The sequence below is a fragment of the Rissa tridactyla genome, chromosome 2, assembly GCF_028500815.1.
Source record: "Rissa tridactyla isolate bRisTri1 chromosome 2, bRisTri1.patW.cur.20221130, whole genome shotgun sequence".
Classification (NCBI taxonomy): Eukaryota; Metazoa; Chordata; class Aves; order Charadriiformes; family Laridae; genus Rissa; species Rissa tridactyla.
The window spans coordinates 6287113-6306780 of record NC_071467.1 but is presented as its reverse complement, the minus strand read 5'-3'; the positions used below and the strand labels follow the sequence as shown (position 1 = coordinate 6306780).

General features: G+C 43.2%; 1 protein-coding gene across 2 annotated transcripts in view; it reads right to left on the bottom strand.

Annotated features, from left to right (window-relative positions):
* COL22A1 (collagen type XXII alpha 1 chain) overlaps positions 1–19668 on the bottom strand; it is a 252829-nt gene that overhangs the window by 42190 nt on the left and 190971 nt on the right. For both annotated transcript variants that reach the window (XM_054193253.1, XM_054193252.1), the window contains exons 32-41: positions 19351–19392; positions 16921–16953; positions 13506–13559; positions 12934–12987; positions 9183–9236; positions 7092–7145; positions 5449–5502; positions 4364–4468; positions 3343–3387; positions 814–891 (exon numbers count right to left, since the gene is read on the bottom strand). In XM_054193253.1, the coding sequence (XP_054049228.1) occupies positions 814–891; positions 3343–3387; positions 4364–4468; positions 5449–5502; positions 7092–7145; positions 9183–9236; positions 12934–12987; positions 13506–13559; positions 16921–16953; positions 19351–19392 (573 nt within the window). The remainder of the gene's footprint in view (positions 1–813; positions 892–3342; positions 3388–4363; positions 4469–5448; positions 5503–7091; positions 7146–9182; positions 9237–12933; positions 12988–13505; positions 13560–16920; positions 16954–19350; positions 19393–19668) is intronic.

Sequence of the window (19668 nt, the reverse complement as noted above, 5' to 3'; positions counted from 1 at the left end):
GACGGCAAGGTCTCAGAAGTCCTCTAGCAATTACAGCTAAGAATAAAGTTTACTTCCTCTTAAACATATTTCACTCACAAATTCAGTGCATATCTGGAGGACTCTGAGCAGGGCTACAGACAGAGCACTCCCAAATCCCCCTGATCTCAAGAAGGGGTCATACGTGCCAAGTATTAGAATGATGGAACCCTGACAATATGAAAAGCCAGACTTTACAGAACAGGATCCCAGATACACCTTGTGGCCTACTGATAAGGGTGTACCTTCAACACCAACAGCAGGAGATGACCTGGATGAGGTGCAACTAAATCTTTGCAGGAAATTATGTGGATGATGGCACTCTTGGAACACAGAAATTTAAGTGATTTGATTTTGTGTTTCCCTATTAGAGCACTAACTGTGTCACTGATGTGGGCATGTGTGTCACACTCATCCCTTGTAATGGGGTGACAGCAGGGTTACATCTCCCCCGCAGACCAGTCCTGATGGCTTAGCGCAGATCTCAACTCATACCCACAGCCAACGTCTCAAGATGATGCAGAAGTCATGAGCAACAGCCAGAGATATCAATCATTCCTGCAGCACTTCTCTGCCTTTCTCTTTCAACTACAACCAAATTCATCAAGAGCCCTTACAACAGATGTGTTGACATATGAGCCACGAATGGCAGCCTCTGGACTATGCTGTTTGCATCTTCAGAGGGTGAAATGTCCTACAGGTTCTTGGCACAGATGAGCACAGGCAATGCATTCCCCAGGTGGCGATGGGTAAATTTTTACCTTCTTACAGGTTGCAGCATCATCAGCTACTTACAGGGGGTCCAGCCAGCCCAATTCCTGGCACGCCTCTGTCTCCTGGCTGTCCAGGGAGGCCGGGAGCTCCTCTCTCACCCTGAAACAAAGGAAGAAGTTAAAGGTGTTGTGCACTGTTGAGAAAATGTGCTGAAATGCAATCAGGTTTTACAACACAAGACTGATACATCCACTGCCTAAAGGGGGCCTACAAGAAAGATGGGGAAGGACTTTTTACAAGGCCATATAGTGATAGGACAAAGAGTAATGGCTTCAAACTGGAAGAGGGTGGATTTAGATTAAATGTTAGGAAGAAATTCTCTACTCTAAGGGGGGTGAGACACTGGCCCAGGTTGCCCAGAGAAGCTGTGGCTGCCCCATCCCTGGAGGTGTTCAAGGCCTGGATGGGGCTTTGAGCAGCCTGGTCTGGTGGGAGGTGTCCCTGCCCAGGGCAGGGGGGTTGGAACTAGGTGATCTTTAAGATCTTCCAACCCAAACCATTCTATGATTCTGTGATTCATCCTGACCTGATCCTTCCCACAGAGGGATGGTATCAGGTGTGGCAGCATGGGGATAAGGCACGGTTACTGTCACATCACGCCAAGTAAAGTGCACCTTTCCTTCACACAAGCCCCAGCCCACTTCTGTGAACACTCACACAACACCAGAGTGTGCCACATCACAAAACTGAGCAGGAACACGGCCTTCACAAGTGTTTTAATTTATTTTAGTGCACAGCATCCAATTACCAGCATCTGTAATTGCCTGCAGGGTATTAGGCACTCTCCTTGGCTTGGGGAAACACTAACCACCATAATGCACTTTTCTTTGTGTGTCTATGTTAGGCAGCTAACCTGCAAACATTGCTAAATACAGATTATTTATCCAGGGAAGAAAGTATTAGGGATGTTTGGTTTCTTTACCTTTACCAACATAGGCCTGCTTACAGAAATGTATGAATGATTTTTTGTTAAAAAATAATTCAACAGTTCTACCACTCTCTCTAGAGCACTATACTACAAACGGAGAGACCTCCCTTCTAGAAAACAGGATTTTCAATAGTAAAACCTGCAGAGCACGGACAACTACTTGACACTGTTTATGGGGATTGTAGACAGAGGGTTAAGAAAGAATTCAGCTGCAGTACTTAAATTTAACGTCTGTTCTCTTGTTACAGGAAGAAATCAAATAAGATTTTTTATGGATTGTCTTGCAGAGATTTGGGCTCACATTGGCAGTAGACTTATAACAATGAATCTTATTTATGTTATTTATTATTACACTATTTCCAGCTATGTAGAAGCATGATAGAAAAAGTGTTACCCGTGGGTTTTGCCCACCCAAAATTCAGTCTGCAATATCTCCTGATTTTTTTTTCCCTTTCTTTCTTTCCTTCTTCTTAAACTAATCTTATATTACAAAGAAACAATACTGTGAGGGCAGTGAGAGAAACTGTATTCTGATTAGTTCAAACACTCCGGCAGATCCCTTATCTGTTATTTTATTCAAGAACAAAATTTCAATACAAAAAGTTCAGTAACATATTCCCATGCAAAATTAAGATTCTTACCATCTTGTGTTGATATTGAATAGAATATTTAATGAGATTTCTTTTAATGTTTTTTGACTTCTATATTATTTCTCAGTCTATTATCATGTGTATGTTCTGAACTGTCAAAGATATATACAACAGACTGCAATGCACTTATACAGAATGCAGCAAAACGAAAAGGAAATATTTTATAGAAGTTTGGTTATTTCAAAAATATGGGATCTAGATGGATCTAGTCTCATACTGCTGTATTCCTCCTTATATCATTTACAGAATCTGTTTCAACATCCTATTCTTCTTCCAATCCAGATTGAATGATCACAGTAATTTCAGAGGAGAATTTTTGACATATCTGGCTGAAGATTCAAGCACAATCCAGGTGTCCCCAGAAGCAAAGAGTTTTGCTATTTTATTCCTTTCTCTATTTGCTGCGTACTTATAAGGGAATAAACATTATTTTCAGATGGAATTAGAGTCATTAACTTAATCAACTAGCTAGTTTTTGTCTTACCTACAATGTTGGAGGACAAACCAAGACTATCTGGTCCCATTGGAAAATAATTCACATCCCCCTTGGAGAGAGGTGAAAGAAACGAGTGCTACAGAGGAGTGCTCTTTGAGGGGCTGACAGGCGGTCTCAAGAGTGGGTCGACCTTTAACTATCCAATGTCTCTCTTGCTGTATGGATTAAAGGTGCCCAGTCACAGTTTCCCTGAAAAAGGGTGCATTTAGCCCTCAGCCTGTGTTGAATCCACACAATGCTGGAAGAAATTTTAAATGTGGAAAGTGAGCACAGCTAATTCATATCTTAGTATTTACATCTACAGACACATTGGAATAATCAAGAAAGGAACCTCCTAAAAAGCTAGAAGTACATTTTTGACGGAAAGCTTCACAAACTCTATTTTCCAGTGAGAAAGAGAGCACGTTTTCACCATAACTTTTTCTCCAGTTCCAGCAACGGAGACAAGCACAGCCCACAATAAAGCCCACGCTCACCTTATGTCCAAAGGGTCCTGGCAAGCCTGGTGGGCCCCTTTGCCCCTAAAGTGACAGAGACAAAACCAGAAAACAGTCACCATGCAGCCAAACAGGAGCCTGGACTTTGAGACAGTCAAGGCAGCAAGCATCCCCACCACCCCCCTCCTTGTCTCACACCATCCTGGAAACATTTTACTGATAACCAATTCTGGAGCCCCGACTACAAGAAAGATATGGAAGTGCTGGAACGTGTCCAGAGAAGGGCCACGAGGATGATCAGAGGGCTGGAGCACCTCTCCTATGAGGACAGACTGAGAGAGTTGGGGTTGTTCAGTCTGGAGAAAAGAAGGATCTGAGGAGACCTTATAGTGGCCTACCAGTATCTTAAGGGGGCCTACAGGAAAGCTGGTGAGGGACTTTTTAAGATGTCGGGTAATGGTAGCACTAGAGAGAATGGATTAAAACTAGAGATGGGTCGATTCAGACTGGACGTTAGGAAGAAGTTCTTCACCATGAGGGTGGTGAGACACTGGCCCGGGTTGCCCAGAGAGGTGGTGGAAGCTCCATCCCTGGAAGTATTTAAGGCCAGGCTGGATGGGGCTCTGAGCAACCTGGTCTAGTGGGAGGTGTCCCTGCCCATGGCAGGGGGGTTGGAACTAGATGATCTTTAAGGTTCCTTCCAACTCTAACAATTCTATAACATTTAACCAAACAAAATAATCTGCTAACTTGCTTAGAATTAAATGGTTTTAGGGAACTTCCATCAAGCTAATCATTTTTGTACTGGTCACAAGGACAACGGTTACTCCCTTTGGAGGTCTCCATTTCTGATGGCCACCGTAGCACACTGAACGGTCTAATGTTCAGAAACACAGCTTCAGTCCTCTCTGCCTTTTTGGACGCAGCACTGTGCTCTGTCTGCAAGCACTTGCAACAATGCAGTGTAACTCTACCAAAAATCCACTGTTCCTCTGCAGAAGTCATGCTCGTCTATCTCACATTGAACTACCCAAGTGCAGAGCTTGCCAGCAGTACTTACCTTTTCTCCATCTTTACCCTTACCAGGCAAACCCGGCTCTCCAGCAGGCCCTGGCTCACCAGCTGGCCCAGGTAAACCCACTTTTCCTTCTTTTCCAGGATCACCCTGTAGAAGACAATCCAGCAAAACACTTAGTAGCATACTAAAGACCATTCCTGTCTCAGGTCTTTCATTGGAACTGAAAGACATGCGTTTCTTCTAGCCTTCTCATCTGAATTTTTCAAGGTATATAGGAAATGCTCTTTTATGGGAAGCCCTTTCCTTCAGTTACCTCAAGACATTTGTAATTTTCCTTAAAGAAAGTAAAAAGGGACTTGAAAATGTTTTGAGAACCAGCTGTATGAGCAAGCCCTTGGTCCACACCAAGGACCTGAGGTAGGTGACCCTGAGGTAGATCTCAGTAATCTGGAAGATGATTTGACTGAAGGGGCTGCAATTCATCTCCTTTTAAACTCCATATATATGCATATATGGGGTCATGTCTCTGATTAGTCATTCCTATCCCAGCAAACAAAGACCAGGACTGCAGCATGCTGGGCACTGTGCAACGTATGAGCAAATTACAAACCCCTGACCTCAGAGGACTCACTGCCTAGCTATGAGATGGGACAGAACAGGCAAGGCAGGCAAAAGGTAAGTGAGGATGCACTGGAAAACTGAACTAATGGTCCAGTCACAACAGCTTATCAGGAAAGCAGAAATCTCAGTTTCTAAACCATGAAACCAGTTTTTCTTCCAGCCTTGGATTTACAGTGGTGAACAGAAGGGAATTAAAACACCAAATGCCCACTCTCGTCAGGCAGTGAGGACAGTAGAAGATCATCATTGCATAAATGTGTAGCAGTGACTTCACTGTACCCAGTTCTATCTCAGTGGTTTTATCAGGTAAATTATAAAGCTGCAACAGGGTGAAAATCTTATAGCATGTGTAACGGAGGAGGTCAAACAAGATGATCTAATGAGCCCATGGGTCTTAACCATCCACAAACCTATGAAATAATTTCCCAGTTCAGACTGCTCCTGTCCCAGGTTAATTAAAATGCCCTGGAGAAAAAAGAAACAAATTGATGAAAGAATAAACTCACTTTTTCTCCCTTTGCTCCCTCCTTTCCCGGCAGTCCAGGGTCTCCAGGCACACCCTGGAGAGAAAAGAACTTTAAAGCTTAAAAACTGTCATTTTAGGTAGTATCAGATCCTAAAGCAAATGGACAGACTGTGGGTTCAGTACGGTCTATCTCAAGGATTAGTATCACTTCTACATTTCCAAGTACAGACAACCTGTAATCCAGAGAACACCACAGAAAAGCTGTGTACCAAGTGCTTAAAGGAGTTATTTTTTTTTTTAATATAAAAAAGAGCTGAACAGCAAAAGCAGAAACTGAGCTAATCCCAGATTTGTGCAGTCTCTTCCTACCAATAACTATTTTTTTTTTCATTCTGTGTAATCCTCAGCAGTTCCCAATCCATTACCAACAAACCCCAAATCATCACCTCTGTATCAGAGAAGCCAAAAGTCTCACAATATTAACTTTTTATGGCTACTGCTCTCCAAAGCTATACATTGGAAAACATAGTTATGTTCGGTTTACCTTCTATTTCAGTTTTCAATCCTTTTCACATCTTGGCAGATCTCAAAGGATTCCTTGTCAAAATATAGATGATTTAGAGCTCCCAATTAAATACTGTAATTCCCTAACTCAACAAAACACATTATGGAGTGGTACTCCATTTTATGGTGTGAAAGGATGTCTTGGCACCAGTAAGATTGGACCGACCTCCTCAAAGGATGGATGCAATAATTGTTTTCCTCTCTGCACCAGTAAAAATTATTTGCAACTATGTAAGCTTTTATAGGTAAGATATTGGTATTACTGATATATAAGTTTGCTTAAAGGAATATGAAATTGAAAAGGTCTTCATTTTTTATATCATCTTTCAGTTTGAAATTAAATCACTACATTAATACAATTAAATCAAACGTACCTTAACAATTAGTAGAAAGGCAATTTAAGATTTCTTAGATCGCCCAGTTAATAAACTCTGCCTTAAAGAGTCCTCTGTGCTAAACCACTGTGCCTGAATACATTATAGCATGGAGTCTAACTGCTGTTTTCACTTACTCCACCATAAACCTAGAGAAACCCCAGACACTAGAAAGAAAATTACACTAGTGGAGCAGGGAGTAGAGTTAGTCCAAATATATTTTTACAAACAGGAAAAGCTCTATCATGCAAAACTTAATAATGGTGATGAACATCTACTGAGGTAAGGAGGACACCATACTGATTTCAAGGCTCTGGTTGTAGGATCAAATACTTGCATGTTTTCATAATACAAATAGGAATTTACCGTGCAATTTTTATATCAAGAAGTCATGTTTTCAAAAGGAAAGGAGATGAAAATGAGGCAAAAGAAACAAAACCAGAGAGACAATAAACATTGAGATTTTTCACTTGAAGAGCTGGCAGCAAAAATCCCTTTTGACAATTGGGTGAGGAATGAAGCAGCTCCATGCTTCCCTCTTGCTGCAAATGAAAATGAGAATATGTTTCATGGATACACCATTCCCAGGTGCCTCCAGATCTTTCAATTCAACCATAAAAAAAAAAGTGTAATGAAGCACAGCCTTTTGAATCTGATAGTAAACCCTGTGGAAGGGAAAAATAAACATATTAAATAAAGAAATCAGGGCACAGATGGGAAAACAAATACACTGGTGCATACATACCACATTTCCAGGCAAGCCTCTTGGACCTGGGGGCCCTGCTGGTCCAGTAACACCCTGTTTTAAGAAAATGAAATGTGTATGCATATATAATTCACAACTTGCACCACCACAGGAACAAGATGTTTGAAATGAGATTGGAGTTCATGTCACACAAGGTGTTGTACAAGCACAAAAGCAAAAACCAGCATTTTTGTGAAACACTTTCTAGTGTAGAGAAGCATGGAACAATACAAAATGGATGAAGACTCTCTTTGGGAACTTTGAATTACCCTCCATCAAAATAAAACCTAAATCTAGATGAGATACAGGAAGAAAAGTCTGGACCTGAAACATCAAAAGAACAGAGGAAAGTATGTTGATTTATCTTTAAAATAAAAATCTAGGTCAACAAAATATGCTTTGTTGACAATTCTACCGTTCTCTACCCTGGGGAACAAAACCTGAAAACAATCATTTGTACTAAATGGGTGAACAGCTCAAACCATTCAGAGTGTTATAGTTCTGAATTGCAGATCTTTTCTGTCTGCAAGTGAAAGCTTTTTAGGGTGCGAGAGCCCACGTGTGTCCCCAAAAATGCATGGGGGGCATAAGAGGACACATATTTTGGAATTTATGTCCCCATAGAGATGTATTTTTGGGGTTACCGGGCTATATTTACACATTTACCTCTAGACTTGACCATATGAGGTTGAAGTTGCTACCTGTGTAGTTGCTCGTCACCCTGCATTGGCCAGGGTTCACCTGTCATCACAGCTTTGCAAGGAAAAGGATTTCTATTAGCATGCCTAATCCATTTAGGGCTGAACCAGACAGGCTAGCTAAAACCTTCTGCATCAGCAGACTGAAATAATCTGTCTGACCTGCGGTACAGAGAAACCCCTTCTACTGTAAGGGCTGTGCAGTAATATCTTGCAGAAGGACAATGCAAACATTTGGAAGATGATGAAAAACTTCCACAACACAGCTCTTCACAGAGTGAAAGTCTACCTGTTGCCTTCGGCTCACTAAAAGAGAATTAAAGGTTTCCTCATTTCTTTGTTATTTACAGTAACTGGTCAACGAGCCAATAGAAACATTTGGAGCAGTGGCAGCCTGTGAAAGGATGGCAAAAAAATAGGATGCCTGCATAAGCCTGCATTTCCATATCATTAACACCCTTCGAGTCACCAGGTTCCACAACGAAATAAAAACAATGGACAGATTTGGTGGAAGTAGGATGCTTTTTGCCTCTTTTTTTTTTTCTCCCCAAAAAGATTAAGGAGTCCTTCAACGAAGAGTGAAAGAGAGCTGGGGACAGGCAGTTCAGAGTTTAGAGTCAAAGCACTGCTAGAGACAACGTCTAAGCACAACCCTGAAAAGGAAAACCATGAACACGAAGGTGGAAGAAGAAATTTCAGTGCCGTAGGATGCTTTATTTGCATTTCCTATTCCCTCCCAGACACAAATATCCTCTCTTTCAATTGTTATTTCAAATAGTTCTTCAGTCTTCCTCCTCTGCTTGCAAAGAAAGTATGTGGCCTTTTATCCTGCCGCAAAGGGCTTATATGCTCTCACAATAATAAAACGGGACTCGAATCCTTTGCTGCTCTTTAGCACGCAGCCAGACAATAGCAGCCCTCCCTACAACACATGCCTCAAAAAGTGGATTGCGATGATTCCTCTGGTGACGAGCCTGTACTACAGAAAGCAGAATTGAGTAAAAAGCCTAAAAACCAACCGTGATCAGAAACTAATTCAGGCCGCTGATGAGAAGTGAGCTCCCTGCACCAGCTGGCTGCCTGGCCTTGGCTGATAGCGCAGTGCAGTAACAAGCTCTGCCGGCACCTCACCCAGAAAAGAGGGCATTTTGTCGGAGAGGGACAGATTTAGCCAACAAAAGCTGCACAATTTAGAGCTGGGCTGATTGGGGCATTGATGTCTTTGGTGCAGCTGTGCCTGTTTGCCCACAAGCAGCGACTCTTCCAGCTGCAGCTTAGGATGCGCCCTGTGCCCAGGCAGCCTGGGACTGCCAATCTGCAGGGCATTGGCTTCGGTGTCCCTTCAGGTGTGTTTCTGTCAAGGAAAAACACTGCAAGGGAAGCAGTTACTCACAGCCTCTCCAGGGGCTCCGGCTTCTCCTTGGGCTCCTTTCTGCCCCTTTGTGCCCTGGGAGGAAAGAAGAACGATACCAGCTGATTAGAGATAGGACGGGACTGCCTGCCAGACAAAAAGACTTCAAGATGCCTGAACGTGCACTAGGCAATGGTTTTTCATTAATCAATCCACAGAGGAGTTTAACGGCAGAGGAGATTGCTCCCAGTTCTCTGTGCAGCGAGAAAATTAAATATAAAAATAAAACCCTGAGACATAAGAAGAATTACTAATGACTGATCAGCCCGGAGGCTGTTTCTCAGCACAGGATGCTGAAACTTGCAGGCATTCTTCTGGGTGAAACTCCTTCCTGTCCTCGGGCCTACCAGCTACTTCGTTTCCCACTCAACTCTGATGCTCTCCCTGCACGGAGGAAGTTTTCTCTGCAGTTCTCAAGTGCAAACAACAGCCATTTAGAAATGATCAAAATAGATCACAGCCCAGAGGATTTGTCCCTACATATCACATAGCCCTTTCTTAAAGATTTTGAGAGGACAGCATCTACTCAATGAACAGTCCCCCATTTAGTAGGTTTTAGTTACAAGTTTCATGGTATTACTGTTTCTTTTTTTTTTTTTTTTAACAGTAATACCTGTTAACCTGTTAAATACCTGCTGTTAACCTGTTGAAGCTGGTGATGCCCAAGTAATAGCTGACACTATGGCTTGGGCAAAGCATCAATGATGGCAGAGTGAACACCCTCCCATGCTGACATGAAAACATACCTAAGTGATGACTGGAAATAATGTGTGAGCCAAAAATTTTCAGAAGATAATTGAGACTATAAAATAATGTCACATGAGCCATAGTGCTTTCAGGGTGAAATGGGCTGGGGTTGAATCTGAATGCTCTGTAACATCTGATACGTAACAGCCCTGAAAATCATAGAATCAGAGAATAGTTTGGGTTGGAAGGGATCTTTAAAGGTTATCTAGTCCAACCCCCCCCTGCAATGAGCAGGGACATCTTCAACTAGATGAGGTCGTTCAGAGCCCCATCCAACCTGACCTCGAATGTTTCCAGGGATGGGGCATCTACCACCTCTCTGAGCAACCTGGGCCAGTGTTTCACCACCCTCACAGTAAAGAATTCCTTCTTTATATCTACTCTAAATCTTCCCTCCTTTAGTTTAAACCATTAGCCTTTGTCCTATCACAACAGGCCCTGATAAAAAGCTTTCCCTCTCTTTCTTATAAACCCCCTTTAAGTACTGAAAGGCCACAATAAGGTCTCTCCAGAGCCTTCTCTTACCCAGGCTGAACAACCCCAGCTCCCTCAGCCTGTCCTCATAAGAGAGGTGCACCAGTCCTCTGATCCTTTCTGTGGCCCTCCTCTGGACCTGCTCCAACAGGTCCACTTCTTTCATGTGTTGAGGGCTACAGACCTGGACACGGTACTCCAGGTGGGGTCTCATGAGAGCAGAGTAGAGGGGCAGAATCACCTCCCTTGACCTGCTGGCCACACTTCTTTTGCTCCAGCCCAGGATACAATTGGTTTTCTGGGCTGCGAGTGCACATTGCCAGCTCATGTCCAGCTTTTCATCCTCCAGTACCCTCAAATCCTTATCGGCAGGGCTGCTCTCAATTCCCTTCATTCCTCAGCTTGTATTGATACTGGGGGTTGCCTTGACCGAGATGCAGGACCTTGCACTTGGCCTTGTTGATCCTCATGAGATTCACACAGGCCCACTTCTCGAGCCTGTCCAAGGTACCTCTGGATGGCATTCCATCCCTTGGGTGTGTCAGCTGCACCACTCAGCTTGGTGCCATCTGCAAACTTGCTGAGGGTGCATTTTATCCCACTGTCTAGGTCACTGGTGAAGGTATTAAACAGTCCTGGTCCTAATACAGACCCCTGAGAGACACCACTTATCACCAATCTCCATCTGGACATTGAGCCGTTGACCACAACCCTCTGGATGTGACCATCAAATCCATTTCTCATCCACCAAACAGTCCAACCATCAAATCTAGATCTCTCTAGTTTAGAAAGAAGGATGTTGGGGGGACCTTGTCAAAAGCCTTACAGAAGTCCAGTTAGATGACATTTCTAGTTCTTCCCTTGTCCACTGATGTAGTCACTCCATCATAGAAGGCCACTAGGTTGGTCAGGCAGGACTTGCTCCTGGTGAAGCCATGCTGGCTGTCTCGAATCACCTCGGTGTCTTCCACATGTCTTAGCATAGCTTCTAGGGGCAATCTGTTCCATCATCTTCCCAGGCACAGAGGTGAGGCTGACAGGTTTGTAGTTCCCAGGGTCTTCCTTTCTACGCTTTTAAAAAATGGGCGCAATGTTTCCCTTTTTGCAGTCACCATGTCTTCATCTGACTGCCATGACTTTTCAAATATCATGGAGAGTGGCTTGGCAACTGCATCAGACAATTCCCTCAGGACTCTGGGGTGCATCTTGTCAGTCCCATAGAATTCTGTATGTTCAGGTTCCCCAGGTGGTCACAACCTGATCTTCTCTTACGGTGGGAGAGACTTTGCTCCTCCGCTACTTCTCTTGCAGTCCTTCCACTTGAGAGGTGTGGGGAGAGAGGTTGCCAGTGAAGACCAAGGCAAAAAAACTGATGAGTACCTCAGCCTTCTCCTTGTCCACTGTTACCAGTTTGCCAATTATGTTCACCAAGGGAGGGTACACTTTCTTTGACCTTCCTTTTCTGGTTGACAAACCTGTAGAAGACCTACGTAGTATTCTTTGCATCCTTTGCCAAGTTTAGCTCCATCAGCAGCTTGGCCTTCCTGTCCCTATCCCTAAACAACTAGGCAGTGTCCCTATACTCTTCCCAGGATACTTGTTCCTGCTTCTACTGCCTGTACATTTCCTTCTTGCCCTGTAGTTTGATCAGCAGGTCTTGGCTCAGCTGTGCCTGTCTCTTGCCTTCTTTTCCTGATTTCTTACACCTGGGTGTGGAGAGCTCTTGCACTCTGTGGAAAGCATCCTTAAAGATCTGCCAGCTCTGTTCTGCTCCCTTGTCCCTGAGGGAAGTTTTCTGGGGGGTCCTATTGACTAACTCCTTGAAGAGCTAGAAGTTTGCTTTCCTAAAATTCAGGGTCCTGACTTTATTATTCACCTGATCTGCGAGTGCAATGCCTTATGTAGGTAGAGTAAGGCTTTGTCAACAGGTTCCCCTCGATTGGGCAGCCTGTAGTAGACACCAACGACAAGGTTTCCTTTGTTGCCTTGGTCTCTAATTCTTACTCGTAAGCTTTCAACCTGCTCATGGCGATTCTTCAGAGACAGCTATTCACAATCTATTCATGTTTTGATGTAGAGAGCAGCCCCTCCATCCCTCCTTCCTTGCCTATCCCTTCTGAACAGCCTGTAGCTATCAATAGCCATATTCCAGTCCTGAGATTCATCCCACCAAGTTTCAGTAATGGCAACTACATAATAAGTTATCTGAGAGACCTGTGGTTCACTGGCATCAATACAAGATGCCCGCTTGAAGGATCCTGAAGTTGGAAGGGGTCTCTCACACAATACTAATCATGCTACAGAGATGCTGTGTTTCTGCTTTGATTTTCCTCATGTTGTCCTGATGTCCAGCATAAGTACTTACCTCTGCAGAAGTCCCTGAATTTACAACTAGAAGGAAGGAAAAATGAACTATTGGTGTATAGGGGAAGAATTATTCCCAGTGATACAGACCTTGAAGGCACCTCTCTCTGGTCATGTCAAAGATTTTCTCCAATGCTGGCCCTCTTACCTGTACTCCTGCAGGTCCTGGGACACCTTGTCCACCTGGGATCCCAGGTAATCCCTGCAAAAGCAGAGGGAGAGGTGAAGGAGCTGAAGATCTTCTCCTGAGAGGAAGGAGATATTTCTCCTTCCTCCCACTGAGAGAGGAAAGGGTGGTTTTTACAGAGGCTGTGACTGCACAGGAGTCTGTCTCTCCTGGGGGCTCCATCCAGAACAAAAGCAGCCCGGAATATAAATGGAGTAGCCAAATGCACAATTTATCTAGGCCACATCACTTCAAAAGCCCTTGATAAAACCTGTGCAACCTTACTGTCAGCCAAGCTCTGTCTAGCAAACCCCACATTCCTCTTTGCAGCCACTAAGGCCCAGAGCTATAAATTAGGGGCTTAAATTCATATAGTCATGTAGCTTCCTCTACAGTCAGTACAAAGCCAAGCACCACTGTGGCTACTTCTGGTGAGAGAAGCATCTCAACTATGGAAAGTGCATGTCCCCCCACTCCCTCCAAAACATGCAGCTCTCATGTCCTCCTCCTGCTGAAGTTCAAAGCCGACTGAAGAAACACTTGGGCGTGCTTACAGGTTCTCCACTTGTTCCTTTATCTCCTTTCTCTCCTTTTGGTCCAGGTTCACCCTGATATAAAACAATAAGACAAAGAGAGAAATAAAAGCTATTTCCATGGCTGTATATCACACTAGTTCTGTTTTGTAAGAGGGCTGTTTCAATCAGATATCAATGTCTAATACAGAGTACCTTCCTCAAAGGAGTTTGAGGTCAATAAATCAAAATGATGATATCATACACTAAGATTTGGAGATCTTTGTCTAGACTTCTTGGACTGTTATGAAAATAATTGCAAAACTGTTTAATTTAAAAAGAGAAAAAATTTCCCTCATAGACAATAGTAGTTAAAGAATCTACTGCTCCTAAATTTGACCAATTCAGCTCCAATGTATTAAAAGGCCAGATGATACGACAAGGAGCAAAAGCACCAGTGCCACTGCACTGCCTCTCTGCAGGACCACAGATCTGATGTCATCCTACAATTAGGGAAATTATCCCACATACAGACCATTTTCTATTCCGCCTATAAGAGCGGGGTGTTCAGGGTCTCATCTTGACCACTTCCAGAGATGTGTACTGCACAGCTTTTCCTGATCGCTAGTTCTGTTACCATCTCCATACATCCATGCAACTTCCCCTCCCTCCTGCAATGTCACCACATTTATTTCATTTATTTCATGCACCACCATAATTGACTAATAGCATTAATTTATTCCTGTTCTTCCTCCTTACAGTAAATTGCAGATGCTTTCAGACAGAAGTTCACCAGCTTTGTTCTGATCTCTAGAACAATAATCAATAAATCCATATTTCTGCTCTTTATAAATCAAAAAGGAACAGCACACAATTATGGAAATGTCTGGAACAAACCAGGCATTACATGAATACTCACATTTGTGTATATGAACATATGTATTCAGGCAACAGCAATCATTACTTATTCATTATTTATCATACAAGGTGTTTCAATTATGCAACCAAGGAAGAGTGATTTAAGTGATTTAAGCTACGCACACACGAGGAATAGCGATCAGTCAAAACGCAGAGCCCAAGACAAATCAGCTTGAATTTTATTCACATCAGCTATTTGCCAATCATTTCTGCAACACCTGGGAATTCAAAGTCCATTTGCAAATGATTCTTTAACAGGCAAAATAAGTGTAACTGCATAAATATTACTTATATCTGTACTTATTATACATTATGAATAAATATTATCATCTGTGATAAATAACAAGAGGAATTTCACTCTGCAAGTAGCGCCCCTTTAGATCAACTTTTAATCGAGCAGTCCCTTATGCCATCTAGCGGCCTTCGGAAAAATAACGGGACCGCCTAAAGTAGTTCAAGCAAAGGGTCCTATGCAAAAAAAATGGATGGTTGTGCCTCTAAGTTATTTTGCGTTATAACTTTTCAAGTTCTGAAACCCTTTTGAGAGAGCAGAGTAACAAAGCACAGACATATGGCAATACATTTGTAGTATATGGGAATAAGGGCACATTTAACCAGGCAAAACAAGACTGCAAAGGGAAGAAGTAACTTAACAGGTAAAGGGAGGAAGGTTTTTTTTAATATTCTCCTTTCTCCCACCTTTTCCTTGATACTTAATTTGCATCTTAATGCAAAATCGGCAAAATTATAGTCTAATGTCCTTGCACAGCCACAAATATGGGTAGAAGCAGCATCTCTTAACACAACCTATCCAGCAAACCCTCTTGAGAATCCTTTCACATTTGTCGAACCCAAGGGTATCTGCTGAAGCTGTTAACACTGTCTGCTAGTGCTGCACGTTGTGGAGACCTCTGCCCCCAGCAGCTGGACTTAATCCACTGCCACCCACTTCTCCCCTACAGCTCAATAAACAGGAATGATGCGGCGACAGCCAACAGCTGCTGCCAACCTGAGCCAGATCAGTGCTTACAGCTTCCTTGACCTGCTCTCGGCAGTGTCGTCCTGTAGTCTCAATTAACACGTTTGTCATTTGTCTGCCACTTAAAGGAGAGCAAACGCAGCGGGGGCTCAGCTGTGCCCAGCTGTGGTGGGAGAGAGAAGGCCAAGTGATGAGCCATTTCCTGCTCTACTGCTTTTGCCTTTTTCCAGCCACTGTACCTGGCCACCACTGTGGTTCTCACACACCCCGTCTCCAAGAAGTATTTAATGGTTTTAACTGACTAGCCTAAACAAACACGAAAAAGTTCCCTTCACCCCATGGAAGAAACCAACCCCACCTCTACTGTCCTGCTGCATCAGCAAGTTTCTGCAGAGCACCCAAGCACACAACGGAGCTGTGGTGGTGGGCAAATGGGAGCTCAGACTCACTCGGTCAGAGATTTTCCATATTTGACAATTAGCAAGGTGTGGTTTAACTGAAATTGATTTTAACTAATAATAAGTAAACACAGTAATGGTGCTGCTGCCTTCTCTCCAGGCTGTGTTTCCTGTCTCCGCCTGCGTGAGCTGCTCCCTGTCGTTGTACACCACATACTCAATGGAAACCAGTGGCAAGTACGGAGTTTCAGAGAGTGCACGACATCTTTCTGCACCCTACTGGTCCTGCAGCCTCAATAACATAACATATAACACTCTCCTAAGGCATATTGCCACCTTCTGACACCTTAATTTGCAGCGCTGTAAACCAAAGGTAACTATCCTTACCTCCCCTTCTCCTGCCAAAGCTTGCAACACTATGTGCAGACCTGTGCATCATCACATTCATCCCGCATGTGCAAAAATCCCAGAGACCTGACCTGCTGACGCACTTCAAGCCTTTTTTTCTTCACTGTCTTGCAGCTCATTTACACAAGTAGCGCGCTCAAAGAAAAAGAGATAACTCCTTCTGTGACTGTAGTGCTACAAAGACCACTTAAGATGTCATGTCTGCAATTTTCCTTAGTATGTATGTTAGCAAACTATGAGCCAAAGGGAAAAGTGAACCAAAGAAATCTTGTCCCTATTTCCAGTACTACCTCACATTCCTATTTCCTTCCTCAGCCTCTGTAGAACCTGGCATATGCACTTTCTTGTCTAACGGCAGTCTTACAGCCTAACTCTGCCATTAACACGTGCCGTAAAGCCTCCTGATCTTTAACGTGTTTATTCATATACCAATGGTACGATCCTATATAATGCCAGATATTGCCTACTATGCGCTGCAAGTGGGAAATAAAACTTCATTGTAAACTTCATTTAAGAGACTGGGACAGCATACAGCTGTGTCCTGGCCACAGCTGGCTTGGATGCTGTTGTGACCAGGACAGCTGTGGGCTCCTCATAATTGCTGCTATCAATGGTGAAGTTGCCCAGAAGCAGACTCAAGCTTAGCTCTTTACTGAAAGCATTTAAAGAACATGGAAATTACTAAGGTGCTGTGTGACTATCAGATATAAAAGACAGTAAGCCAGAGGCCGTGCTTATTAGAGATGTTACTTACAGGAATCCTAGGGTGTGGGGTGAAGAATGATGTCTGGAAGAGAAACCGGGCTGTTAAAAGAAGCATTGCCTATTTTCCTTGAAATGCGATAACTTATGTATTCTCCTTGTCATTACGAATTACACCTCCCATATATCCATCAGTAGGTTTATAAACGAGCAACTCATTGTAACATCTGGCTGTTTGGAAAAAAGCCCACAAATATCAGACATTTCCTAGAGTATTTGAAACATGAACGTAAACCCAAAAACATCCTGTATGTCCCACTGCTATGAAAAAAATAAACGATCTTTAACCTTGTTAGCAACTTTACTGTTAGCAATCTCCAGCTGACTTTTCCACTTGGAGACATCTGCAGTATTATTAAATTTCCTGACTCCATGGCTGAGCCTGGTGTGTTCTCTCTCTGCTTTGTACCATGTACAAGACATACACATCTCAACATGTTGTCTTAGGGATTACGTAGTCATCCTGAGGGACTAGCCACAAAAAAACAGATAGCTTTTTGTAGAGAGGCAGTATCTTTTATCAAAACTGATAAAATTAGGAAGAAAAATTTAGTCCTTGATGAAATGAGGATATGTTGAAATCGTCACCTACTTTTACAGCTGAAATAGAAGTTATTTCTCCCTGTGAACACAGGACGCTTGAGGAGTCAGGCATATCTTCTCTGTATTTAGCCATGTTGTACTGTATTTGTATGCTGCCTTCTTCGCCTTTACTTTTTTTATCCTTGGTGTTGTGACTGAGTCATTCTTGCGTGATACACATGGAGCCTACCTACACTATACCATGAAGCACCCTTTGGCACAGACTAAAGAGGCCCAACTAGTGTCAGGGAATAAATTATAACACCTCCTCTATGGCTGCATGAAGGTCTTTAGGCACCTGACTTTCACCAACAGACCTTGATTCAAATTCTCTCCCTAATTGGTGAATGTGGCGGCTGTAACCAGATGTGCTGAACAAAGCTGACAAGTGGGTATCTGCCATTTTTTGGAGGATCTGTGACTGGGATCAGCCCGCCTGTTGCAATGACAAGCCCGTTCCTAGTGCTTACTCCAAGCTGCTTACTCAGATTTTGCTGGAGGGAGCTCCGGGGTTTATGTATTTACATTCGGTGGACACTGGTTTAATCACCAGTGGACTTCGTTGAAAAAAAACGAATTTTTTCAGGTTCATTTTTAAAACAATAAATTGATGTTTTCTTGGTCTTTTTTTTTTCTATTAGCAGATAGGGTACATGCAATCAGGTGTGACTGGTTTGTGTGTTTCTCCTGGTTTCAGCTGAGTTAATTTTCTTCCTAGTGGCTGCTGTGTTTTGGATTTAGTATGAGAATAAGGTTGATAACACATATTGTTTTAGTTGTTGCTAAGCAATGTTTACGTTAGTCAAGGACTTTTTCAGCTTCCCATAGAAACTGAGAGGAAGCATAGACAGGACAAGCTGGCCAAAGGAACATTCCATACCATAGATGTCATGCTCAGTGTATAAATGGGGGTTGGCAGAGGGGCAGGAACCCACAATTGCTGCTCAGGATGGTCTCAGCAACTGATTACCAGGTGGTGAGAGCGACTTGTGTTGTATCACTTTATTTTGCATATTCTTTTACCATTATTATTATTATTATTTTCCTCTCCCATTACTGTTCTATGAAACTGTCTTTATCTCAACCTACAAGCTTTTCTTCCCCATCCTTTTCTCCCTCTTATCCCTACCCTACTGGTGGTAGGGTGGAGTGAGCAAGCAGCTGAGCGGTCCTAATAACTTGCTGGGGTCAAACCACAACAGTGATGGACCCAGTGCTGAACCCAGAACAACCTATGGGATGAGAGGGTCTTCCTGGACTTACAGCACAGCATGGCACCGAATGCGATGGAGGCTCTGGAAGGATACAGCATCACTGAACCTGAGTGCTCCAACCCATAAGTTCATGTCAATGAGAAGTGGAACCCTCTGCTCTTCCTGGAAGAAGGTGAATTGTTCCCCAAGAAGACAAGCTGTTGTTCATTAGTATCTGTTGAGAGTGAGTCAGTCTTATCCTGAGATCCCAGTGGGAAAAATCTAGCTCTCCCTGGACAATCTGTATGAACACACTCCCCATTTTCAGCCATGACCTTCTTCAGATAGCTCTCGCAGCTGCTAAACAAATCACAAATTCAATTTAAGTGCTACCACGAGGCAAGGGCATACAGAAATGTCATTTGAAAAGAGGCAGAGGGATACCACCTCCCCACAAAATAAAAGGACCAAATACACCTTGATATTGCTTCTCTGAAGCAAAGGGAGATAATCTCAGAGTAAATGGGTCCTAAAGTTTCTGCAGAGAAGCAGGGATCTTGAAAAGCTTTGTTTCCAAGGAATTTGTGTGGACAAAGTGTGACGATGCCTTGAATATTTGTTACAGCACAGAACACAATCTTACTTACTGTTCCAGGCAAGCCTGGTGGTCCAGGGGAACCCATGTCACCCTAGAGAGGGAGAAAAATATAACCAAAAAGATAAAAATATAAAAAGGTGCCCAAAAAAACCTCAGCATTATCAGCTAGGAGATGCAACGTTACCAGACGAGATGTAACCCCATGACAACCTGTTGGCTCAGTGACACTGAAAAGCCCACAGAACTTCTCTGATGGGTGGAATTTACCCCATTGCTCTGGCCAGAATTTCTGCTGTCCTTGCTTTGTTGTATACAGGATGCTTACTTTGCTGTCTTTATCACTTGGTGACTTTATCATTGAGCTGAC